The sequence below is a fragment of the Cottoperca gobio genome, chromosome 4 (assembly GCF_900634415.1).
Source record: "Cottoperca gobio chromosome 4, fCotGob3.1, whole genome shotgun sequence".
Classification (NCBI taxonomy): Eukaryota; Metazoa; Chordata; class Actinopteri; order Perciformes; family Bovichtidae; genus Cottoperca; species Cottoperca gobio.
The window spans coordinates 27352730-27376859 of NC_041358.1; the positions used below are offsets into that span (position 1 = coordinate 27352730).

A 24130-nucleotide genomic window follows, 5' to 3' on the forward strand; every position below is an offset into this window, starting at 1 on the left:
ATGTTGTCGTCAAAGGTTTGTACAGATTCTGGATCTGTCTTTGTATCACTCCATAAATCACTAACTCCTGTCAACACACAGAACTCTGTGCATCTCCTGCATGTAGTGAGTGTAGCGTGTATAACATGAGCTGTGAGTGACATGTGAACAAAGCCCTCTGCACAAAGCTTCAGAATATAGAGAGGAATGAAAGTGGAAAGTTTGGTGTATGTAAGTGCTACTGAAGTGGTTTAATAAGTGTTTAATATGTACATGAGGCATTATGTAATGTAGCTGTGGAGAGTTTACATCTACACACACACACACACTCTGATGTTCTCATGTTCCTCTCGTCTGAAGAAGACGAGTTCTGGAAGTTAAATGTTGACCTGCATGAAGAACCAGGTTTGTGCGCGTCGTGTCTGACGTAAAGGTTTAACCGCTGCGTGTCTTCGTCCTCCTGCAGGCACAGCCTGATGCAGATGTGTTGGCAGTACAACCCCAAGATGCGGCCGTTGTTCCAGGAGATCATCGAGATGCTGCGGGGGGAGCTGCACCCGTCTTTCCAGGAGTGCTCCTTCTTCTACAGCGAGGAGAACAAAGTCCCGGAGACAGAGGAGTACGACCTGGACCTGGACAACATGGAGAGCATCCCTCTGGACCCGTCTTCATACTCCCAGAGGGAGGAGAGCTCGGGCAGGGACGGCGGGCCCTCGGTGGCCCTCAGGGGGAACTATGAGGAGCATGTCCCCTACACACACATGAACGGTGGCAAGAAAAACGGACGAATCTTATCGTTGCCCAGATCCAGCCCTTCCTAACATTTCCTGTTTCCTGAACCCCCCCCTCCACATCCTTCTTTCTCTTTCAGTCCATTCTTTCTGTATCTCATGTTCCTCATCGTTTTCTAATGATTGTTCTTATTCTTGGAGAAGCCCTTCAAAAGAACCCCACACAGATCTCAGGACTTTTTATTTCCCTCCTCGCGGCTGCCGCACACAGGCAAGCAGGGGACGCACACACTCTTTTTTACAACTTCCTCCACAACACATCAGACTTTCTATACGACCTATCTATCGTTTCTCACTATTGCCACGTTTCCAGGACTCCTCGTGACGGAAACAGATAGAAAAACTGTGAACACGACAAACCTTAGACAACCCAAGGAGGCTGCTTATGCTCAAGACTTGTCCCCTCCTGTCCTCCGCCGATCTGCATTTCCACATCTCTGTGCTTTGCTGTTGTCTTTCTTTCTCCAAGTGACATCTTGTTGCTCAGATCGATCGTGGCCTTTTTGTACGTGGCCTATAAACAAAGAGAAGCGTCTGTCTTTGGAGCGGTGGGATGACTTTCAAAAGACTCGATCCTAGAACAAACATCTATTCCTAGAGGAATGTTTTCTTTTCTTTCGGTTCTGCAGAATTCCAAACTACACACAGATTCATCGGGCGTTTGGTGAATAGTTTTAATTTATTTGCTTTTCTTGTTATTTCCTATTTTCCTCCGTTTTATTTCTGTGTCCTCACTATACGGCTGAAGGATATTTAAACAGTTAAGAATTGGACAAAAGAGTTCCTCAGACTGACCAATAGCTGCTGCTTTGATATATTTTAGTGGGTATAGAAATATATAAATATATATAATATATATAGTATATATGGAATATTGGTGTTTATGTACCAATATCTCATATATAATATATGACATGTTGATGTTTTTGTAAATAGTTCATATTTGTAATATTTTTCATCAGAAGCTTTGCTAGTGTTTTGTTTTGCCAGGTTTTTTCTTTCTGGGTTTTTTTAATTTTCTTATTTTTATAGCCCCAGAAATCACACTAATGTACCATCAGTGCTCTGCGTGTCTTAGGCCTCGCGCCGTCGCGGTTCTCCGTGCGCGTGGGGAAAAGAGAAAGCCCCGAAATATTGTCAACTCACTGCGTCATTGTTTTTATAACCCTTGCCCCCGCTGAGAGCTGTCAATATTTGGAGGCAACTTTACTTCAACAACGAGAGAAAAGAAGTCAACGAAATAACCAAAAAGAAAAAAAGCTTTATCAAAAGGGGGAATGAGGTCTTTCAAGGCGGACGTGCACCTGATGTGTCCGTGCACGTCTGCTATCACGCGTCTTCACCTGATTCTACTTCCTGATGTTGTGACGTGATGCTTCAGCTGTGCAGGTGCTGCGTGGATCAGGGCGGGGCGGCGACTTAAAGCGGGCATATCGTGACAAACTCAGTCGTGTGCACACACATCTGGATGTCTGTCGTGCGTTCCAACACACACACTGTGAAATCAGACTTGTGCGAGCTGCCCAGGCAACAACCTGCCCAACCTGCAGTTCATCAAATGTCCACTGGAGGCTCCACAAGGAAACAACCTCCACAGACCCTCGTGTTAAAGCGAGGGACTTTACAGCCGGCGTAAACATTCAAAAAATGGTTTTGGTCTCTTTAGCTCATTCGTACTGTACGGGGCGGGGGGGGGGACCTTTATACAACTCGCATGTTTTAATCACGTTAAGGCTTAAAATGAGGTTCGGGGTGTGGAGGCTTTGAGTGACAGGTTCGCTGCAGGCGGGAGTTAGACGCTGGCGACGGCCAGAGCCTTCTTTAACGCCAGCTCTCAGCCAAATGCAGGAAGTGGAAGCGATGAGGTGATGACGAGCACTAAACGCTCTCATGCGTCGCACCCGGAGCAGCGGCCTCACACCTGAGCTCAGGTCAGGACCTCGTGTTACACGGAAGGTTCTCTTGAATCCCTCTCATCACGTTCCCCTCTCATTGTTAGGTTTGCTCTGCACTGACCACGCACGCACGGCCTCCCTGCACGCTCTCTCCCTCCCGAGGCTTCCTATTGGCTGCCGAACTCACTGCTCAAAATCAGGCCGTTGGAAATTTCCACCTGTTTTTGCGGCCGGCGAGGCTGCAGAGTCCACGGCAGGCTGAGGAGAGAGTGTGTGTGAGTGTGTGTGAGAGAGTGTGTTAATCCTGTTATTCTCTCTGCTATCACATGCAGTCAGGACACGGTGTGCAGCAGCTATTTCACTCAGGTCTGACATTCCAGGATTTAGCCCCCCCGCCCTCCCCGGTACCATCACCACACCCCATCAGATTCAGAGCACACACACACACACACACACACACCTCTTAATAATGGAATCTCTGCAGTTTGTCCCGCCTGTCGGGAATCAGAAACATTCCTGTCCAGCGTGCCCTCACACGGAGCTCCAGAGAGCTGCTGACCCTCGTCGTGTTCCTTAAGATCATTCATTCACTCTGACCTTCATTCTCTGCGTAAACGCTCCTCTCGCTCTCCGAGGAGGAGACGGACACACACACACACGCACGCACACACACGTTTGGTTGCGGATCTCTCCGAACAGCATTCAGCTCTTATAGTTCAGCCAAAGTCCGAATCAGAGAAAGCAGAGAAGCTGCCTCCATATTTTCCCAGTGCCTTCTCAAACCCAGAGCCACGTCCAGGCTAGTTCTATCGGCTAGTAACACACACACACACACACACACACACACACACACACACACACACACACACACACACACACACACACACACACACAGGAGAGACATAGATAATGGAAGCTGCGTCTACATCTGTGTTTGTAGGATTTAGTTCTTCGCTGGAAGAGAAGTAGAAATCCTTTCAGCTTGTTGCTGCAGTTTGAACACGGACGTCCTCGTGCTTCAGCGGCGACGCCGTGGAGTCGGAGGTTATGAGGTTATGAGGTTATGATGTAGATTTTAGCTAATTATTCTGAGGAGTTACAATCTTGGGCTTTTGTACTTTGTAAATGATCTGTGACATAGTTTGTAACATAAAAGAATCTGATGCCCGTCAGATTTGCGTACGCTGGACCTCAGCTGTGTCGCAGCTCCACACGATGTACCGACACGTCAGCTTCACAGTAACTGTTTGTACACACGACCCCCCCGTTAGGATTAGTGTGCCGTTTGGACGCGGGACGTTGCTCTCGTCTCCACCTCGACCTAGGTTTGCTTATCTTGTGGTGGTCTTCACACGCATATGCAATTTTTAATTAAGATGATGCCCATATCTTTGAAATACCAGATATTTATTTTATTATGATCATTGTCATTGTATAAGAACACAGTTAGCTTTTTAGTGGAGCGTTTTTAAGGTGTTTGAGAGTGGAGTCATGTAAAAGCCTAGTTTGTTATTGTGTACAGGTGGAGCCGCACGAGTCAGTTAGTGAGTCAGTTAGTGAGTCAGTTAGTGAGTCAATCAGTTAGTGAGTCAGTTAGTGAGTCAGTTAGTGAGTCATCAGTTAGTGAGTCAGTTAGTGAGTCAGTTAGTGAGTCAATCAGTTAGTGAGTCAATTAGTGAGTTAGTTAGTAATTGTCGTCGTCTTTGTGTTTGGCCAGAGTCTACCTCAGTGCATATGGAGGAATCAGTCTAAAGAGCCTAAATCATCCCGTCAGTCTCTCGATATCACATCATTTGAAATAATATCACTTTATCGTACATTACCAACACTGCTGATGAATTCCTTTGGTGTATTAAACCCTCCTCGTGTCCCGGGGGACTTGGTTTTAGAATGAAGGGATATTATACTTTCTTTAGCCCTCACACTTATTAAATGTGGAACATCAGTCGGTACCTTTATGGACAGTTTATCCTTTTCATTGTACATTTGATAAGATGAGTAACAGCGGGCTTCCCCCGGGCTTCCTGTTCCCCTTCACACACACAATCCTCTGGACTGCATGTCGTAGCGGCTCCACTGGGTTCTGGGGACGTGACGTTAGCGTGAGTAAAGAAAATGCTCTTCATGCATATCTGTGATCACCTTCCTGCAGCCGGGCTGACGCCCCTGCAGCCTCGTGCTTCTTTAGAAGCGCCTCCAGACTCCAGCTGCTGTCTGGCAGGACGCTCTTCTTCTTCTGTCAGTCAGCGTTCATCGCGTCTCCTCCGCTCGTTGTCGGTTTATTCGTCTGTTCTGATTTCTTTGTTTTGTATGTATATTTTTTCTACTGTGAATATCAAGAGATGACCTTTATTTTCTGTCAATGCCATGGATCGGGTCTGTTTTGGCTGATCAGGAAACTGACATCTGGGCTGGTTAAAGTTTTAAAGAGGAGACCCCCCCCCTCCCCCCTCTGCAAAGAAATATAAAAGCTGGACTGGGACAATCCTGTGTGCCATAAGAACTATTAACATGAAATCTAGATTGTACGTTTTCGTCTCAGGGAGGCGGCCTGATGCTCTGTGGTTGGAGGATAACGAGGACGAGGAGGAGCTACGTCTCGACCTTTTATCGACTCTGACAGCAGCAGATTCTCAGCGTCCTTGCAAAAAGCAAAATGGAGATGATAAGTCCAAGGACACGTTTTCAACAACAACAACCCAAACATCCTTTTTTCATAAATCTGAAATGTGGAATCCTCCCGACTCTGTGTGGCGTGGTGTGGACTGCCCTCTACTGGCTGGACGGGAGCATTGCAGGTCAGGGGTGGCGAAGCAAACAGGGCCCCCCGACCCATAGTGCCTTGCTCAGACTAACGGCCCACCTGACCCCTCCCACCCAGTCCACGCCCCTCAGAGCAGAAACCTGGCTCCACCAATCACTTACTGTTCTTTAGTTGCAGAGTTAAAAACCTTCTCGCTGTCATTTGAATTCTCCGACAGTTGAACGTGTGTCTCTGCTCCGCTTCGCTTTGTGCATGGAAAACATTATTATCTATTACCAGCGGATCATTTGATGCTTTACTGAGTTTGCTTCTCATCATCGGTCTGTTCTGACAGCAAAAGCCCCACGATTGGGGGGGTTTCCATTTGAAAAGCATTCAGTTGTTCGGTGATTAAAAAGGAAAATGATTGAACTGATTAATAAGCTCTTAACTGTAAATAGCAGCAGACCCCCCCCCCCCCCCCCCGGAAAGCGAAGCACTTGATTTTTAGGGAAGTTTGGGTTTGTTTTGTTGACCTCTGCTGACCTGAGCGGCGGGGGGGCAGAGCGTGCTGGTGACGCAGCGCAGGGTGAGAACAAAGCATTGTATGTATTATTGTTTTAAAGAAAGTAAAAAGTATTACATTTTAGAGATGTTGATTTCTATTTTTTTTAGCCAAAGTATGGAGGGCAAATACAATTACTTTTTCTGACTGTAAACTTTTACTACTCTTGTACATTATGAATTTAACATTGCTATCAATGTGTATATAACTTTTTTCTAAATTTAAAAAGATAGATTTTTTTTTGTTGATTTTTTTCACGACACGCAGACGAGAGCGAGTCGACGTGTTTCACAGTCTGAGGGCTGACGCTGCGTACGGGACGTGAGCAGTGAACCCTGCTCTTAATCCGATGCATGTTCTGAATGTCGTCATGCATTTCACCCCCCCCCCCTACACCCAGCCACGGCAGCATGTCACCCATAAAGCCTTTCTTGTGTCACCAACATGCCACCTATCACAGATTGTTGTTGTATGAAATTGTTTCTGACGTGTTTAGTTTGCAAATGTGTTTTGTTTTTCTTTTTGTATGTGAGAAACTGGAAAAGACCACTGCACATCCTTTTTGAAGAAGAGGAAACATGAGTGATACAATCCTGAATAAGCTAAAAGAAAACGAAAAATGAAAAAAAAATAGAGACGAAAGCGGGAAAACTTTACCGACGGTTTAACAACTAAAGCTGGAGGTGTTGTGGGAAGAGCTCGGCATTCTGGGAAACTCGCTTATCTTCTACGATTCAGGTGAGACGTTTGTTAGCGTCCAGTTAGCGTTAGCTTAACACAGAGAAGCAGCCCCTTTAACTCTCACCTGCAGCTCCTTTATTTCATTTGTAAAAACCAACATTTGATGTTTTTCTTGCTTTGGAGAAAAACTTTCCAACAGTTTCCAAAGTTACCTCGTGGTCCTGACAAAAGAAAGCGCCCCTTCAGCCAAGCTAAGCTAACCGCTAGCTGTAGCCTTTACATGTAACACACAGATATGAGTCTCATCTCCAGGGTTCCCGCGGGTCCTTCCCTCCTTGAAAGTTAGTGAATTTAAAGGTTCTTCTACTTAAATAAGTTTCTGATATATTAAACGAAGCTTCTAAATAAACTAAATCTAAATAAGTAACAAAGTTTCTCGAGGAATCGGTTCTAACTCGAGACTCTCAGTTAAAAAACGTAATTAACTTTGATCCGTGTCTCAAACCATTCTGTGTTGGGTGCTTGAATTTGAGGAAGTTGGGCCTGGAAAGTCCTTGAATGTGACGTTTCAGAGCGTTAGGGATCCCTGCGTCTACCTGCCACCAACTGAAGAAGCAAATTTCCCAAAATGCCAAGCTGTTCCCTTTCTAAGGAGGCTCGGCATACAAGTGAAACCCCTTCAGCTATGAATGATTAAGTACTGTCTGTCAGTCGTGTGATGATGATGTTCATATTTGTGTTTTTGATTAGGGAGAGAGACGCCATTGTTTTAAGATGAGGCGGCGTCGCAGGTGTGGCGACGCCGTTTGTTGGATGACAAATCTGAGGAAAAATCCTCTTGTCAGTCCAGTGGTCTGCTCCAGTTTACACGCCAACACCTTCTATTTATCTGTCCTGTTCCCCGTGCGTCGTCTGAATCGACGGAGTTGTGTCCGTGTCGTCCTCTGTTGAAGTCTTCACCTTTCTGTCTCCTCTCTGTGTCCTTCAAGTCCTTCTCTCCTCAGTGCACATAGGTGGTCCCCAGAATGCTGTGTGTAGTCTTGCAGGATACCTCTTTATTAATGTCATTCATTGCCGATGAATATGCTGATGTATTAATTTTCGTGATATGTTGTGTATACATTATGTTGAGACATCGGTGCGTATGCAGACAGCAGGTGTATATGTGTGTATGTACAGTAAAACCCCCGCAACCCACAGAGATCGCTTCATCCCTCACACTGGATCCAAATGTGCCATTATCTTTATGTATCACATATATCAACACACACACACACACACACACACACACACACACACACACAGAAATACATGCATATTGTACAGGATCAAAAATGTGCCATGACTAAATGAACGCTTGACAATTTATTTTTTCTATGTTTTCAAAGGAGAGCCAAGTAGTGACATGTACAGAAAATGTTGCAATGATATGAAAATAAAAATCTTGCTGTGTGTAAATTATTCAACAATTAACTGTTTATATTAAAATTATGAATAAAATTATTGGAGAATACGTGTGTTCTCGCGCTTCTTGTGTTTGGAAATGATGACTTTTAGGCAGATTTAGCAGATAAAACTAAGAATAGTTGTTTTTAATTGACTGATGGAGACTAAAGATGCTGCTGGAAGCTTCACTCATTTATTTTAGAATGAAACGAAGCACAAGGTTACGGTAGGTTGAGGTACTAGTTGTGTTTTATGTACCACAAGCACAATATTTTATGTATAAGATTTTAAAATGACCTTATGAATATGACACATACATAACACTGCCCACCGGTGTTGTATAGGTGTACATTATAATGCATCTGGTGTAATAACACAAACAATATATATATTATACTTTAATTACATTTGACTTCAGTAATGGAGTATATTTGAATCGGGGGGGTAAAGCCCTGAATACTTCCGTCCCACACTTTGTTGTTTATGATTCATGTGCTGTTTGTTCACTCATTCATAATGATCAGGTCACATGACCTTCGTGCTCAAAGACGGAACGTTTCTTCTTCACGCTCATGATTTTCCTTCGTCCAAAGCGACTTCCTGTCGTTTTAATTGCCTTCAGATTGAAATGTTTCTATATATTTGTGTATTTATTGCAGGACCTCTTTGCATTTTTAAATCGTACCACACCTCGTGCATTGAACCCATCAGGCCCGGCAGCCACTTCACGTGAGCGTCTGACTCGTGTGCGTTGGTTCTCACTACAGGAAGATGTGACAGTGAAAGATGGCGAGTAGTGCTGCAGCGTGCAGAGAGAGGCTGCAACCACTGCACACACAAGTTCTTCCTAACCCAGTTTCTCAGCGCTGTGCAGGAGCTCTGACAAACTGTACGGCTGCAACGATGCAACACAAGAGATACTAAATGGTGTGTGTGTGTGTGTGTGTGTGTGTGTGCACTGAGTTTAGTTGAATCTGTGAGGTCGGAACAAAGGTGTATTGTGAATCCGTCCCTTATTGTACGTGAGCTGCCATCGAGTGCACATTTTAAAGTGAAACTGTACATGTGGGCCACTCAGCAGCACACAGAGAAAAAGAGGAAGCAGGGTTGAGATCCTGCGGCCGGCTGCTGGCTCTCTGCAGTCAGTGTGAGGACGACGCTCACACAGGCAGACCTGAAGGACACTAAACCATCTCTTCTCCCCTGATCTGCTGGCTTCACAGGACTCACACCATCTGCTACCTCTCATCAAATGTAAGTAGAGTTATTGTTGCCTCCTTCTTCCTTCCCATTGTCTGCTTGCATTGTTTGAAGTGTGAGGGATTCAGTCCATGTCTCTGTGCCAGTGTTCTGCCGCCTCTGTGGGAAAGTAAGAAGACTTGATGTGCAGTGAGCTGAACATGACGCTCATCCGTAGTTACACTTGCGCAAATTAAGAAGCACAACGGTTGCAACAATTGTGAGTGTGTGTGTAGAAGCCTTCAGAGATCCTCTCTTCTGCACGAGGATCATTCCCCTTCACACTTTCTCTTTTAGCTTTGAAGCACCTCATTTGCTTCTTTGCTTCTTTGCATGAATGTGGTGGTTTGTGTCAGTGACTCAGACACAAAACCCTCCATGTGTCATTGTTCTATACTTTCATTGTGTGTACTTCCTTCTCTTTTTCTGTTTCTCTCCTGTTTGGCAACTCTGCTCTGTAACTGCTGTTTTAGGCGTTTCTCTCATTTCAGATCTTTGACTGAACTTCCTCTCTGCTCTCTCCTGTCCCCCCCAAACCCCCACTCTGTTCTGTCTGTTGTCATCAAAGGTGTTGACTCGAGTCACAAATGTAAAGACTTTAAACTGGACTTGGACTTTAACACCAGTCACTTCACTTCTCTTCACTTTGAGCCTTTTGACACCTTCTCCAGAACCCAAAGATTAAAAAGTATGTTTTTAAAGAAACGTGCCACAAAATCAATTCTCTCCCTGAATCAACCGACGTTAACGCTCTTCATCTCCAGCAAGTCGACACTCAATTCCTCAGATCCACTTTGTTTGAACCGACAGCGTCCGATCCAGCGCAGGAGAGAACTTGAGTCTGGACTTGTGAGCGAACACTCGGTCCCACCTCTCATCACTTTATGAATATCTGCGGTGAAGATGTGCTTTAACTTTTAGAAACCAGCCGATGTGTTCACGGGAACTTGTATAAGGTCTTAAAGTGAAACCGAAAGCTTAGATCTTGTTGTGCAGTAACTCTACTGTTACATTGTTATATAAAGAATTACAAAATAAAAACACTTTTCCCACTGTCACCTCTTCTGTTGCTTTCCTGCTCTTGTTCTGTCTCCAGTGGAGGCGTGCAGGAGGTAATCCCCAACCAGCAGCTCCTCATTCCTCCCCTTGGACTCTCTCTGTCTCTCTCCCTCCTCTCCCTCCTCTCCCCCCCCTCCCGCCCCTCTCCTCCTCTCACTGGGTGCCACAGCTCCAGTGTGAGCGAGCTCCAGTTCCCGCTGGCCTCCCCACTGCGCTGCTCATATGGCGGACTCTCCTCTTAACAACTCCTGGCCCTCCTTCTCCAAACTGTGGATGAAGAGATGGTCCTTCAAGAGAGGTACAGGCTTCACATCCAGATTACACTTCAGGGGTTTCAGGTTTGTGGGAACATTGAGTGGGTTAAAGAGACGAGCGGCTCGTGGACTGGAGCTCAGGACGATGTGTCGGCTGTTGTTTAACTTTATAACCTGATTTGGGGCTTGTGGTGAGTGACAGTAGCTGTGTATGAGATGGGAGGTTTCTGCAAAGGCCAGTGAGTCATTTCTAAACTGAGTGCGTTGTATAAGGTGTGAGAACGCACACATGCATCTATACTTGAGAAGAGACCTTTGATTATTTATTGGAAAATGATGATTTTGTGTGGTGATACTGACCGGCTGCCACTGTAGAGCTTAAATCCAGGCTTTTTTACAGGATGTTTGGTGCAGCAAAGTAAATCTTTCTACTCACTACAGAGGCAACAACTCTGTTCTTCCTTCTCTATAACACGCAGAACTGCAATGATTCTATGCTGTCCGTCCCCATGCTGTTATCTTCAGTGCTATATTATTTCAGACATGAAGAAGCCGTGTAGGACGCTTCAGCCGGGGCGTCTGCGTAGCTCGGCGCTTTGAAACTGTAGTCGGACAAATTTCTGATCAAAGAGGATCTGTGAGATGACAGTTGTTTTGATGTGTGCTTCAACCTCAGATCTAACAGCCTCTGTGTTCTGTTTCCACACACACACACACACACACACACACACACACACACACACACGGTCACCGTGACCTTAATCCAAACACTTTTATTTGAACAATATATTTTTGTTAGATGAGTTACAATTGTGATTTTTATTTAGTCATCTGTGGTTTCTGGAGCTGGGTAATATATGGGCTCTGTGTGTGTGTGTGTGTGTGTGTGTGTGTGTGTGTGTGTGTGTGTGTGTGTGTGTGTGTGTGTGTGTGTGTGTGTGTGTGTGTGTGTGTGTGTGTGTCAGAAAGACCTTAACGATACATAAAAAGATGTTTATTCCACTTTTGTCTCTGTTGAAAACACATTTTCTAAATCCGTGTGCTTCGTCAGACCTCCTCACGTACGTTCATCAGGTGACGCTCGAGTTCCTCTTGTGATCGTCGTGCAGCTTTGTGTAACGTGTGTACAGTAAGCTCTGTGGTGACATGTGCCCTCATTTCCTTTTGGTTGCATTTGCTCAAATGTCTTCCTTTTCACACACAAACAGGGTAGCATACATACATACACACACCCACACACACACACACACACACACACACACACCTGTCATTTACATTTTTCATATAGAATACGGTAGCCTATTTATATAGATTTGTGGTATGTATTTTTGCTTTAAACCTATGTTATATGTGTTGGTGAGTTGTGTACTTGCATTATCCCAAATGTTTCCAACAATTTAAAAACTATAGAAATCTGTGAATTTAATCCAAGTGACTGTCCGTCTCATGTAATGGTGAACCCATACTTACATACAGTGCCATAAATACACGTTTAATACAGTTTTAATCCACATTTTTCCAATTAAACTTTTTAGATCTTGGTTGTTTTCAGCATGCTTTTAGTCATCGGACGTCTGGATCTTAGATATAATAGAAAAAAGGCTGAGCAGCAGACGTTAGCCTTTAGCTTGTAGCTCTTCCGCCCAGTGTCCACCGGAAAAACAGCTACTTTTAAAGTTAAACCACTTTATTCTGTGTTTTTAACGGTTTTAATCAGCCGGTCTGTTGGCTTCTGAGAGGATGAGTTCTCTGTGGATAATTCGGCTCTTGCTAAAAACTTATTGAACAACGAACAATAAAGGAAAACTAACCGGAAGGAGCTCCATCTTTTGTTCTTGTTTTGATTGAGAGACCCCTAGTGGCACAAAAGGACATGTTGCGCGTTTAAAGTCGTTTGTTGGAATCGCTGTTTAGTCATTTTGAGTTAAGTCACATACATTCAGTAAAACAGTTGATTTATTGTAAACATCTTCACTTATTCAGCCCCAAACTTTACAGGACTTTACAATCTGTGACCTTTTGATTGGAATAAGAAACGAGTAAACAGAAGTTACAGTTATGAAGTTAATGAACTGTGTAGAAAAGAGGAACAATGTTAAACAGATAAATAAAAGTAATATAAAGTACATGCAGTATGATATTAAGTGCAAGTGTAATGATTTTAAGAGTTTTAGTTGAGGTGTTAATGTAATTTGGTGATTTATTAGTTTGTATTAGTCATTCGTTTTATTTCCAGACCACCCTTTGTTATGTGGAGCCAAACAGCTGACTGCGACAGTGCCAAAACAGTTATGGAGACACACACACACACACACACACCTGAGCATGCACACACACACAGACACAGACACACACACACTAATGTTTCATCCTTGTGTGATGTATTAGCAGATATAAGAGGCCAACCATAAAAGGCCACAGCAGCACGAGGAGACAGCATCACTGCAGAGTCCGAGAGTTTACACTTAACACGAGAGGGATTTGAACGCAAACAAATTCTCCCTCCAGCAGGGACACTGCCACAGCCTCGGGGGTGATTTAGGAATATAGAGAATAGATCTACCATGTGTCTGTCTGTGTGTTTATATGAGCGCATCTCTGGCGGCCGCGCTGCAGAGGGGAAAGGATGCTGCTGCTGGTATATCATGATGCACAACACCACCGAGGATCCCGTAAAGAAGCACACATATGAAGAGGAAAGAGTTCCATCCAAAGGTCTTGGTAATAAATAAACAATGCTGATGCCTTCTGGAGGTCAGAGATGACCTTCTGAGCGTCCATATAACTCACAGTGGTGACTAGAGTATATGCATATGGCTATAATCCAATGTGCTGTACGTAGCATAATGGATTATATGATATGTTTTCTGCTTTTAAAGATGCTGCTGTTTATATTTTTATATTAACACCGTATAACATCCCTTTGTGTAATGTGAAAAAGATTACTGCGCATTTTTAATCAAGTTTAGACGATGTGCTTCAAAATAAATAACAAAACAAAAATATATAAATTAAGAAGGTATTTTTATTATTTTCATTATTATTATTATTATTAATAATAATAATAATAATAATAATAATAATACTGATATTTGTTTTTAATGATAATGAGTTTATTATATCAAAGCTAGAAAATACCTCAAATTATATACCATTGGTTTTGCCTTTCAAATATTGTTAAAGGGACATTCTGCGAAACAAAATATGTTATTACATAATATATATTTTTCCCTGTTTGATAAGTTTATTTACCTTTCCTTGTGCGTTCTGGCTTCATACTGTATATTTACACACAATACTGACTCTAGAATAAAAGTTGTAACAATTGTAGCATTTTCTAGTGTTGAGTCTCACGGCTCTCATCGGCCTTGTTTCCAGCAGCAGCTGTTTTAGCTAACTATGAGACGTAGTTACCGACTCTCTGCTGAACAGAGTGGAGCTTTTAGTAGCTCGACATCAACAATATGTCTCTCAGGAGTTGGTGAAGAGCAAACCAGAGCTGAAAGAAGAGTCACATTTGTGAGGACGGAGACACAACTGAAGCTAATGTTGCTCCATTTCTGCAGACGTGCAAACAAAAGAGAAACTTAAAACCTTGTAATGCTTTCTTAATCTTTTAGTGATACTCCGAGCATGATTCAATTTCTGTTTTATCGTCCAGAGCAGCATCTCTTTCACCGTTACTGAAATCACAGCTGCAACATGACATGTGTAGCATTAGCATTAGCATGTAGCATTAGTGGCAGCAGAATGCCTGTTTACACTGTTGGTGGTGAATCCGTAAGTTATCCTTCACAGGGGAACAGAAAAAACTAAATCTGTTCAGGCAGAGTTGAGTCAGGCTGGAGCGGGCTGAGGCTGAGGCTCGGGTTCACAGGAGGCGTCCCGCGTGAAATCAGTCTTATGTAACCTGTCAAAGCTGTGGCTCTCCCTCCTCAGATGGGCATGGCGTGACTGAAACCCTAACATGACTCACTCAGACGCCTCAACACACTCTTCACACACCACAAGACATTTTGTCATTAATCAAATTTAGTTAGTCATTAGTCAAATGAAATGAATCTTTACAATTACACTTTTCTACCTCAAATATGTGATCCCAAGATCCACATAGTCCCCTGTGCTTTACACTCCATAAAGCATCTACTTACTAGTGTATCACATTACAAGCTCAGTGAGGGAAGGATCTTCAGCTCTCCACCACTGACTGATGCTCGCCGAGCAGTCTGCAGGGACGACAGTGGTTTGTGGCATCATGTGAATCCAGGAATCTGTTTATGCAATGGAAATATAAAGAAGCTCGCCGTGCGAGGATGAAGCAAGAGCCTGTGACCAAACTGTCTTCCATCTTACACGAAATCTCTTTTTCTCCTTTTCTCAGGGAATGTTTCTAACTCACATGTAATGTCTTTCAGCTTCAGAGTGTAAGCCAGGCATTCAGCCCTGTGAGGCTCCCAGTGTGCAGCTCAGTGTCCAGCCTCAGGCTCCCAGCGGGACGGGATCCTCCGCCTCACCGGCCCCCGCCTCCGTTGCTGAGGACGTCTTCATCAGTTGCACCAATAAAGAGCAGGTGAAGCTCTTTATTCTTTTCTTACATTCTGAGCCAAGACTAGAATAACTCAACGTCCAGGGCACAAGATTAGCACCATGTAAGTGGGTAGTACCATCTCTCAGCAGCCCCAAAACAGGTCGAATTGTATATATATATATATATATATATATATATATATATATATATATATATATATATATATATATATATATATATATATATATATTTATATATATATACTAAAATTCATCAAGACTTTTCTCCGTTTCAGGATTCTTCGTTCACCGTGGAGGCATGTGAAAAATGATATTAATTGATAAACAAATAATCATTTTAGGGGTGAAGTATCCCTTTAAACATTCAACCTAACGTTCTCTTATCATGAATATATTATATTCATGGAATCTTATGGAAATATCTGTTATGTTGTACACTTCTGTATCTCCTAACAGGAATGTATTTATTTATATTTTAACATTTATATCTCTGTAATGGAGCTGTAGTGTGTGTGTGTGTGTGTGTGTGTGTGTGTGTGTGTGTGCGTGTGTGTGTGTGTGTGTGTGTGTTTGCTAAATGTAATTTGTTAGTATAGTAGTGTTTATACCAGTATCCTGGTGTGCGACAGACTTTTGATTTCTTTTGGTTTACGTTGACCTTGTTAGCATGTTAGCAGGGTTAGCATGTTAGCACAAAGCTAAGTACGGCCTCACAGAGCTGCTAGCACGGCTGTAGACTTACTTAAATAACTTGAACCTTTGTCTCCTGTCTTTACATCTTCCCTGGCTCCATCCTACACCTGCTGAGTTGCAGGATGCTTGTTCAGAGGTCAGCGACTACGACTGCCCCTGCGTGGAGGTGAGCAGCAGCGTGGAGGACCTGGGCCTCAGCTCTTCTCTCAAAGACTCGGAGTACTATAAAGACCTGCAGGGAGGGATACTGACCTCGCAGTCTGCTGCTGCATCCACAGTGACCGCAGTCCCAGAGAGCAACACGCTGACTGACGGCCTGCAGGTGTCCCTGCACACAGAGAGCCCTGCACGCACTTATTTGAGCACACACACCCCTCTGGTCAATGCACCATCTTCCCCTTACTCTACACACCCTGCAGAGGAGCTTCATCAGAACTTTGTGGTCACTCAGCTGAGTCCCAAGCTGCTGCCCGGCTGCGTGATTGACGGCGATGGCTCCTCCGCAGTAGGGCTCAGCCTGACCATTAATCTGAATGGACTGTTGGGATCCATGGAGACGACAAAAGGAACAACAGGATCAGAGGAAGTGAAGGAGCAGCTCACTATGGATGTAGACGGAGAGCCCGACCTGGACAGCTTTCCAATTCTGGTCCGATCCATGTCGACGTCTCGGAGGCACAGCTGGGCGGTCCCTGTGTCCCCCATCGACCTGGGGAGGAGGTAAGGTGGAAGTCTCGTGAGCGAAGTCGTGATATGATAATCTCAAACTGCTTCTTAGGAAATGAACAAGTTGTCAAAGTTCACGTTATGCGAAATTATAACAAAATATAAAACAGAAGCGTCACATGCCAAACATTTAAAGGGGGGGGGGGGGGGTCTGATCAAAGGAGATCAATTACAGTAGAAACATAAAAAGTAATAAAAGTTCCTTTTTATGGCACAAATTGTACTTTATGGTTTCAGTACACAACTACACACATGGTACACACTTCAACCACTCCTGCAGACTTTAACAAGTGTAGTTACATGTCGCTCACTATAGACCTTTTTACCTGAAGTGAGATTCAACATTGTCACTTTCAAAAACAACAAGAGCAAAAATAAAACAGCGGCTGAGCTCGTCAGCTGCGTTCAGTGTTTGTGGTGAGTTCTTGTTCTTTCTCAGCTCCTTAAATAATGCAGTCGCGGCTCGAATGTGAGCGATGCACCAAAACACCTGATGGAAAACAAGAATACACTCAGGTCACAGAGTCTCCTGCTGAAAACTGTGTGTGTGTGTGTGTGTGTGTGTGTGTGTGTGTGTGTGTGTGTGTGTGTGTAGACTGAGTCTGGATACCATGGCGATGGACAGCGATGGAGACAGAGAGGATGACGAGGAGGGACAGAAAGGTCTCTTCCAGTCCACGCAGCAGCAGAGCCACAGCTGCACAGCGTGTCCTGCAGAGACACACGGCTGCAGGCTGAGCGTCATGTGTCCCACAGCGGGGGTCACTCACATGGTAATAAAGCAACGTGACACATTATACAGATTATTGTCAGCAAATCATGTCTCTTGCTTTCTACTGAAGACATGAACCTTTAAAACATTTCATTTCTTAAATGACTTTCATTGGACAAAAGTAACTTTGTTGCTCGTACAGGAGTCAGTGGAGCTTTTGTTGGATTATCTTGAGCTGTGGATTAATATTAACACATTTGGTGCAACTCATTGACATCGTTTGCTCTGAAATGTCAATTATTCCTGTTAAAATGTTACTTTTTAGACAATGTTTAACCTCTTAAGGGTGGGGGAGTTTACCCAAAGTAAATTAAAAGCTGCTCTTCAACCATCTGCACCCGCTGCATGATTCTGGTCTCATTCAGAAGATAACTCTTATTGTTGTTGCACAACAGAGAAGAATCCCTCCAGGTGCTTCTTCTCTGAGTAACAGTGGTCTGAATATAGTGGATTCACACTCCGCCTGAAGGTTGTTGTTGAAAGATGTCTGAAGATGGTTCAGCTGGTAAGAGCTGGAACACACAACAACAACATAGAACCAGCTGTTACCAAGTTCACCTTCAAATGTCCGAGCAGAGGGATGAAGACTTCACTTATCACACAGGTTGTTCTGAGAGCAACACCAGGCGTTCACCAGCTGTGCATCTGGAGATATTATCATATTTATTCATAAAAAGGCCATAAATAACTCTTATATACCCGATTACCCCCGCCCGCAGTAATGACACAAAGTAAGGGAAGTACAAACACATTCTTTGTAATATTTTTGTGTTTCTTTTGTATTTTGTATTTTGATTATAATAAATACAATTATTAAAAAATAAATAACATTTGTTGGAAGAACACCCACTGATGACGTGTGTGTTTATTCTCCGATGCTTCCAGGCCGGCCGTGTGCCCGGCAGACACCTGTACTCCCGCTCAGAGATCCTCGCCACAGACGAATGTTCCCGTGCTGCACACATCTCTCGTGTTGTGCAGACGTCCAAACAGGCGGCGAGGGCAGCAGGAGGTGGGCTCAGCGTCGGACATGTTGCTTTGTGGGAGCTGTTCTCATGTTTGACCTTTTGTCTCTTTGCTCTCCTGCAGCAGAGGAGTTCGACCCTGAAGAACATTTACACTCGACTGAAGGACAGAGCCACATGTGAGTGTGCACAGCGACTACATCTGCAGCTTGAGTTGGGCTACACCCCCCCCCAATATACTTCCTTTCCAGAGGATGCTTCAGTGTGAACGAAGAGACTCCTCTGGTTTGATTCACAGGAGACATCTGTTGATCACTTGTGTCCTGTAAATGAAACCTGCAGCTCGTTCACATTCTGTTCTGTGGGTGTAAACTGTTATAGTCTCCCACATACAGGGGGGCTTCCCCCATCCCTCCTGACATCTCTGCTCCATGTCATATGTCTGCAACCTCCTCCTCCCACAGTCCTCTCTACCAGCTCCTTAGATGGCCCCTTAGTGTGTGTGTGTGTGTGTGTGTGTGTGTGTGTGTGTGTGTGTGTGTGTGTGTGTGTGTATAGTATATGTGTGCTTGTGTGGATGCAGCAAACGAGGCAGGATTCTTCTTTAAATCACAATATGACACCCAGCTCCCAGCAGTCTCGTCCTCTCCTCTCCTCCTTTCCTCTCCTCCTCTCCTCTCCTCTCCTCTCCTCTCCTCTCCTCTCGTCCTCTCCTCTCATCTCCTCCTCTCCTTCTCTCCTCCTTTCCTCTCCTCCTCTCCTCTCCTCTCCTCTCCTTCTCTCCTCCTTTCCTCTCGTCCTCTCCTCTCCTCCTTTCCTCTCCTCCTCTCCTCTCATCTCCTCTCCTTTCCTCTCGTCCTCTCCTCTCCTCTCCTCCTCTCCTCTCCTCCTCTCCTTTCCTCTCCTCATCTCCTTTCCTCCTTTCCTCTCGTCCTCTCCTCTCCTCCTCTCCTTCCTCTCCTCCTCTCCTCCTCTCCTCTCCTCTCCTCCTCTCCTTCCTCTCCTCCTCTCCTTTCCTCTCCTCCTCTCCTCTCGTCCTCTCCTCTCCTCCTCTCCTCCTCTCCTCCTCTCCTTTCCTCTCCTCCTCTCTCCTCTCCTCTCCTCTCCTCTCCTCTCCTTTCCTCTCCTCCTCTCCTTTCCTCCTTTCCTCTCGTCCTCTCCTCTCCTCCTCTCCTTCCTCTCCTCCTCTCCTCCTCTCCTCTCCTCTCCTCCTCTCCTTCCTCTCCTCCTCTCCTCTCGTCCTCTCCTCTCCTCCTCTCCTCCTCTCCTCCTCTCCTCCTTTCCTCTCCTCCTCTCCTCTTTCCCTCTCCTCTCCTCCTCTCTCCCTTCTCTCCTCTCCTCTCCTCTCCTCCTCTCCTCTTTCCCTCTCCTCTCCCCTCTCCTTCTCTCCTCCTCTCCTCTCCTCCTCTCCTCTCCCCCCCTCCCCTCTCCTCTCCCCCCCTCCCCTCTCCTCTCCTCCTCTCCTCTTTCCCTCTCCTCTCCTCCTCTCTCCTTCTCTCCTCCTCTCTCCTCTCCTCCTCTCCCTCTCCCCCCCTCCCCTCTCCTCTCCTCCTCTCTCCTTCTCTCCTCCTCTCCTCTCCTCCTCTCCTCTTTCCCTCTCCCCCCCCTCCCCTCTCCTCTCCTCCTCTCCTCTCCTCTCCTCCTCTCCTCTTTCCCTCTCCTCCTCTCTCCTTCTCTCCCCCCCTCCCCCCCTCCCCTCTCCTCTCACAGCCTCCACTCAGCCTCAGTGTCTTGTTTGTCTTAGGCTGATGGTACAGAAAGTTCTGCAGGAGCTGAAGCTGTACCACGGGTGAGTAAACAGAAGAGGGAGGATTGCTTTCTCTCCAGAGCAGCAGCAGAGCTAGGGGGAGCACTGCACTGTGTGTGTATGTGTGTGTGTGTGTGTGTGTGTGTGTGTGTGTGTGTGTGTGTGTGTGTGCGTGTGTGTGTGTGTGTGTGTGTGTACATGTGCATGCATGTTTTTTGGCATGTGTGTTTGCATCGACACAGTATGCCATCCTCCCTGAAACTACAGTTTGTTTGTTTTCTTTCACAAAATCATTAGTTGTCGTTCGGCTCACCTGAAATGAAATCCAGCTGACTGACTGAAACACATCATTTAAAAGTGCACCGCTGGCTGAAGCGTGTTACACTCAGAGAGTCTATTCCCGTGCACTGCTTCCATCGTCTCCTATTGTTATTCATGGTTAATATTCTGGTCGTTTCTCTCCACGCTGAAACCTTCTTATTGTCCTCCGCAGAGCGAAGCAGAGCAACAACAGGTCCGACAGCAAAGTTTCAGGAACTGTCACCTGGTACGAGTTCCTCTCTAATGAGTGAGTACTGTCCTCATCACCGTCACCGTATCATTTATGGAAGTTTTGGATGACAATACAAAAGTATACGGTCAAAACCAAAAGGGTTAAAACATTGAAGGGGACGTATCAATAAAGAAACGTTGTATATTTGGGTATCTGGAGTGTGTACCGACCTACAAACTGGAATAAGACGACAGTCACAAAACATGGGATTCGTGTGTCTCCCCTCCTCATGGCACATGCAGGATCATTAGAATAAACCGTCTCAGTATTCAGTATCTCAACTATCTTTGCAATTTTTCTCGCGACTGGACTTTTTCAAGATGGGGGCTGAAAGACACGGGTGCTGCGACTGCTTCAGTCGGAGGGTGAATGCAGGACAGACAAACAGTAGTAGAAACCAAAAACACAAGTAATGAACGTGAAGGTGTGTCCCTTTAAGTTTCGGTTCAGTGAAGCTGCTCTTGGTTCTTGCAAAGTCGTTTCTTTTCCTGGAAACAAACCAATAACATTTCTTATCACTGCAGCTATTAAACTAAATCAGCCGATGTGTCAATATATATATATATATATATTCTTATATATATATATATAGATATATATATATATATATATATATATATATATATATATTATATATATATATTCTTTATTATATATATATATATATATTCTTTATATATATATATATATATATTATAATATATATATATAGATATATATATATATATATATCTTTATATATATATTAGTATATAATATATATATATATATATATATATATTCTTAATATATATATATATATATATTATATATATATATATCTATATATATATTCTTTATATATATATATATATATATATATATTATTATATATATATATATATATATATTCTTTATATATATATATATATATATATTCTTTATATATATATATATATATATATATATAAATTGTAGGATAGATAGGATATATATAAATATTAAAAATATATATAAAAAATACATCTTGACTAAAGCTTTAAAAATATATATTTTTTATATATATATATATATATAAAGAATATATATAAAATATATATCTTGACTAAAGCTTTAAAAATATATTTTTGAAAGAGTTTCAAGATTAAATGAACAATATTCAATAAATGTTAATGTTTATCAAATGTGTGTACGAGATGACTCTATAAAAACATGGAGGTGTTCATGTTCTTCCTTCCTTGGTGTGTAGCTCATGCTCTGCTCCTTCGTCCAGACATGAAGAAGAGGAGGATCGTTCAGAGAAGGTGGAGAAGGGCACCAAGGTGAAGAGGACTCTCAGCTCTCTGAGGAACAGGGTGACGGGCTCCTTCAATAAAGATAAGGTAAACATGGTGCACGATGTCACGTTGAACCCACAGTGCGATATACCACGCGGCCCCAACTGCAAAGGAATATGTAATCTAGTTATCATTAAAAAGCCTTTAAGAGCTAAGAATTCTGTGCAGATAAATCCTGAGTGAAATAGTTCCCTGTGTGCAAGTCGAACACACAAGTCACTACTTACACCTGTTATATATCCTGCCTCTGACACGGTTATGCAATGTCGTACCCAGCAGTGCAGTGTGTGCCACAGTGAAGGAGAACACACACATTTGCATGTAAAAACCTCCCTGTGCTTTTTCTCGTTCCTCCGCAGGGTAAGAACCGAGAGAAAGAGCAGCAGAAAGAGAGGGGGAGGGAGAAGGAGCCCAAAGAGAAAGTGTGTGGCAGCAGAAGAAGTAACGAGCATTATCTGGTGCCGGGCGCCTTCTCCAGCTGTGCCACCTGCTCGCTGTGCAGCAAGACGCTGCAGAGAAAGCATGGCCTGCAGTGCATGAGTGAGTAACACCCACAGCAGCCAGGTGCTCACACACAAACCTTCCCCTATTTATACCCACAAGCATGCTCACCCCCCCCCCCACACACACACAGGAAACACTCAAATACTCTTTTTATTTCTAACTTGATGTTATTGTAATATACTTATTGACCTCTTTGTTATGCAACAGATTAAGGTTCCTAAAGCTTCAGGCTCGTCAAATTTAAACGTTTTTTTAAACGCCTTTCGGAATTTAATTCAAGCCCAACTTTACAATAATAAAGATTTAAGGAAAAAACGACATCAATTACTGTCGGTTAGGGACAAAAACATTAAAACATTCATAAGATCCTACCTCAGACTTTTAAGACTGTTTTTAAAGATTAATTTAAGACATTTTAATACAAATGAATGTTTTATTTTTAGATCAATGAATGACATTCAATGCCTTATTTTACAGCATTATATAGAGCAAGTTTTCACTTTGTCTCCACAACTGTGTCCTAAACCAGGAAGTGATCGTCACATTACACACCATTCATCACAATAAAGTGCTTTTATCACGCTACTGCAGAAAAGAAGATGGCGTTCCCTCTCTTCTAACAGCCTGCCCTCTCTGCACGCTCTCGTCACACTGCTGCTCCTGCTTTTGCACAACTCACTTGTGTGGATGTGTTATGTGATATATTAGCACCATCGCCTGACAGGTGTTTAGGTGAATCTACAGCACGCCTGGCTTTGTGTGTTGGGTTGCTTTGTCAGGTGTAACGTCACCTTTGTCATCCATTAATGGAGCACACATGAACAGGACATTTTACCAGCCGCTCCTTTTCTCTTTGATGGCACTCCCAAGCAGGTCAGCTGATAAGCCTGCGATACCGAATGAAAGGCACGTCAAGTGTGACAGTACTTTGAAATAGCAGCAATACCTTCATTATGAAATGTTTCTATTCAGCAAATAGAAACATATCTTGATCAAATGAGTTAATGTCAAATATATACGATTATATAGATTTGGAGTTCGCAAATACAGTCTACAGGCAACAGTCAAAGTACTCATGTACACATTTAAATGTGTTTTATAATATACATGATTTTAATATTACAGGTGCATTAACTTACAGAGCTCATTTTGACAGCTTTATTGTTTAATCTATAACAATGCATCATATTATATAAACTATACAAACATATTTTCTTACTTATTAGATAAGTGGAGTAAAAAGTACAACAACTGCATCCAAAATGCATAAATATAGCATAAAATACTTCTTTATTTTATATTAAAATTACAATTAAAGTGTTTATACTTGTATCACGTTATGTTAATGTGAGACTATCGATTTCCAACAGTGTGAAAATACATGCAACACTTTCTGTTTACATTCTTTATTTACTTAATTTGATTACTTAGAGAATCCTCAAAGCACTTTTAAAAACACTTTTTACTGATATAGATTCATTCCTTTGCTCAGATTACACACAAAGTAATGCTATAATGTGTAATATATATATTATATTATGTATATATCATGTGATAAATGGAAATGCACATCTCTCTGTTCTGATTGCATAAATAAGTCAACTTTTTTACTCAGATTTTATGCATATGCTGGTTTGTTCTTCATACTATAAGT

General features: G+C 43.3%; 2 protein-coding genes across 3 annotated transcripts in view; both read left to right on the forward strand.

The window, feature by feature from the left end:
* Positions 1-8167, forward strand: part of insrb (insulin receptor b) — an 80129-nt gene extending 71962 nt beyond the window's left edge. For both annotated transcript variants that reach the window (XM_029429332.1, XM_029429333.1), the window contains exon 23: positions 446-8167. In XM_029429332.1, coding sequence (XP_029285192.1) covers positions 446-800 — 355 coding nt within the window. In that variant the 3' untranslated portion in view covers positions 801-8167. The remainder of the gene's footprint in view (positions 1-445) is intronic.
* An 8142-nt stretch (positions 8168-16309) lies between these two features.
* arhgef18b (rho/rac guanine nucleotide exchange factor (GEF) 18b) overlaps positions 16310-24130 on the forward strand; it is a 33774-nt gene continuing 25953 nt past the window's right edge. Inside the window, 7 exon segments of the mRNA XM_029429331.1 lie at positions 16310-16613; positions 17215-17392; positions 18277-18403; positions 18481-18535; positions 20597-20671; positions 21885-22017; positions 22332-22512. Of these exon segments, the coding sequence (XP_029285191.1) occupies positions 16444-16613; positions 17215-17392; positions 18277-18403; positions 18481-18535; positions 20597-20671; positions 21885-22017; positions 22332-22512 (919 nt within the window). The 5' untranslated portion in view covers positions 16310-16443.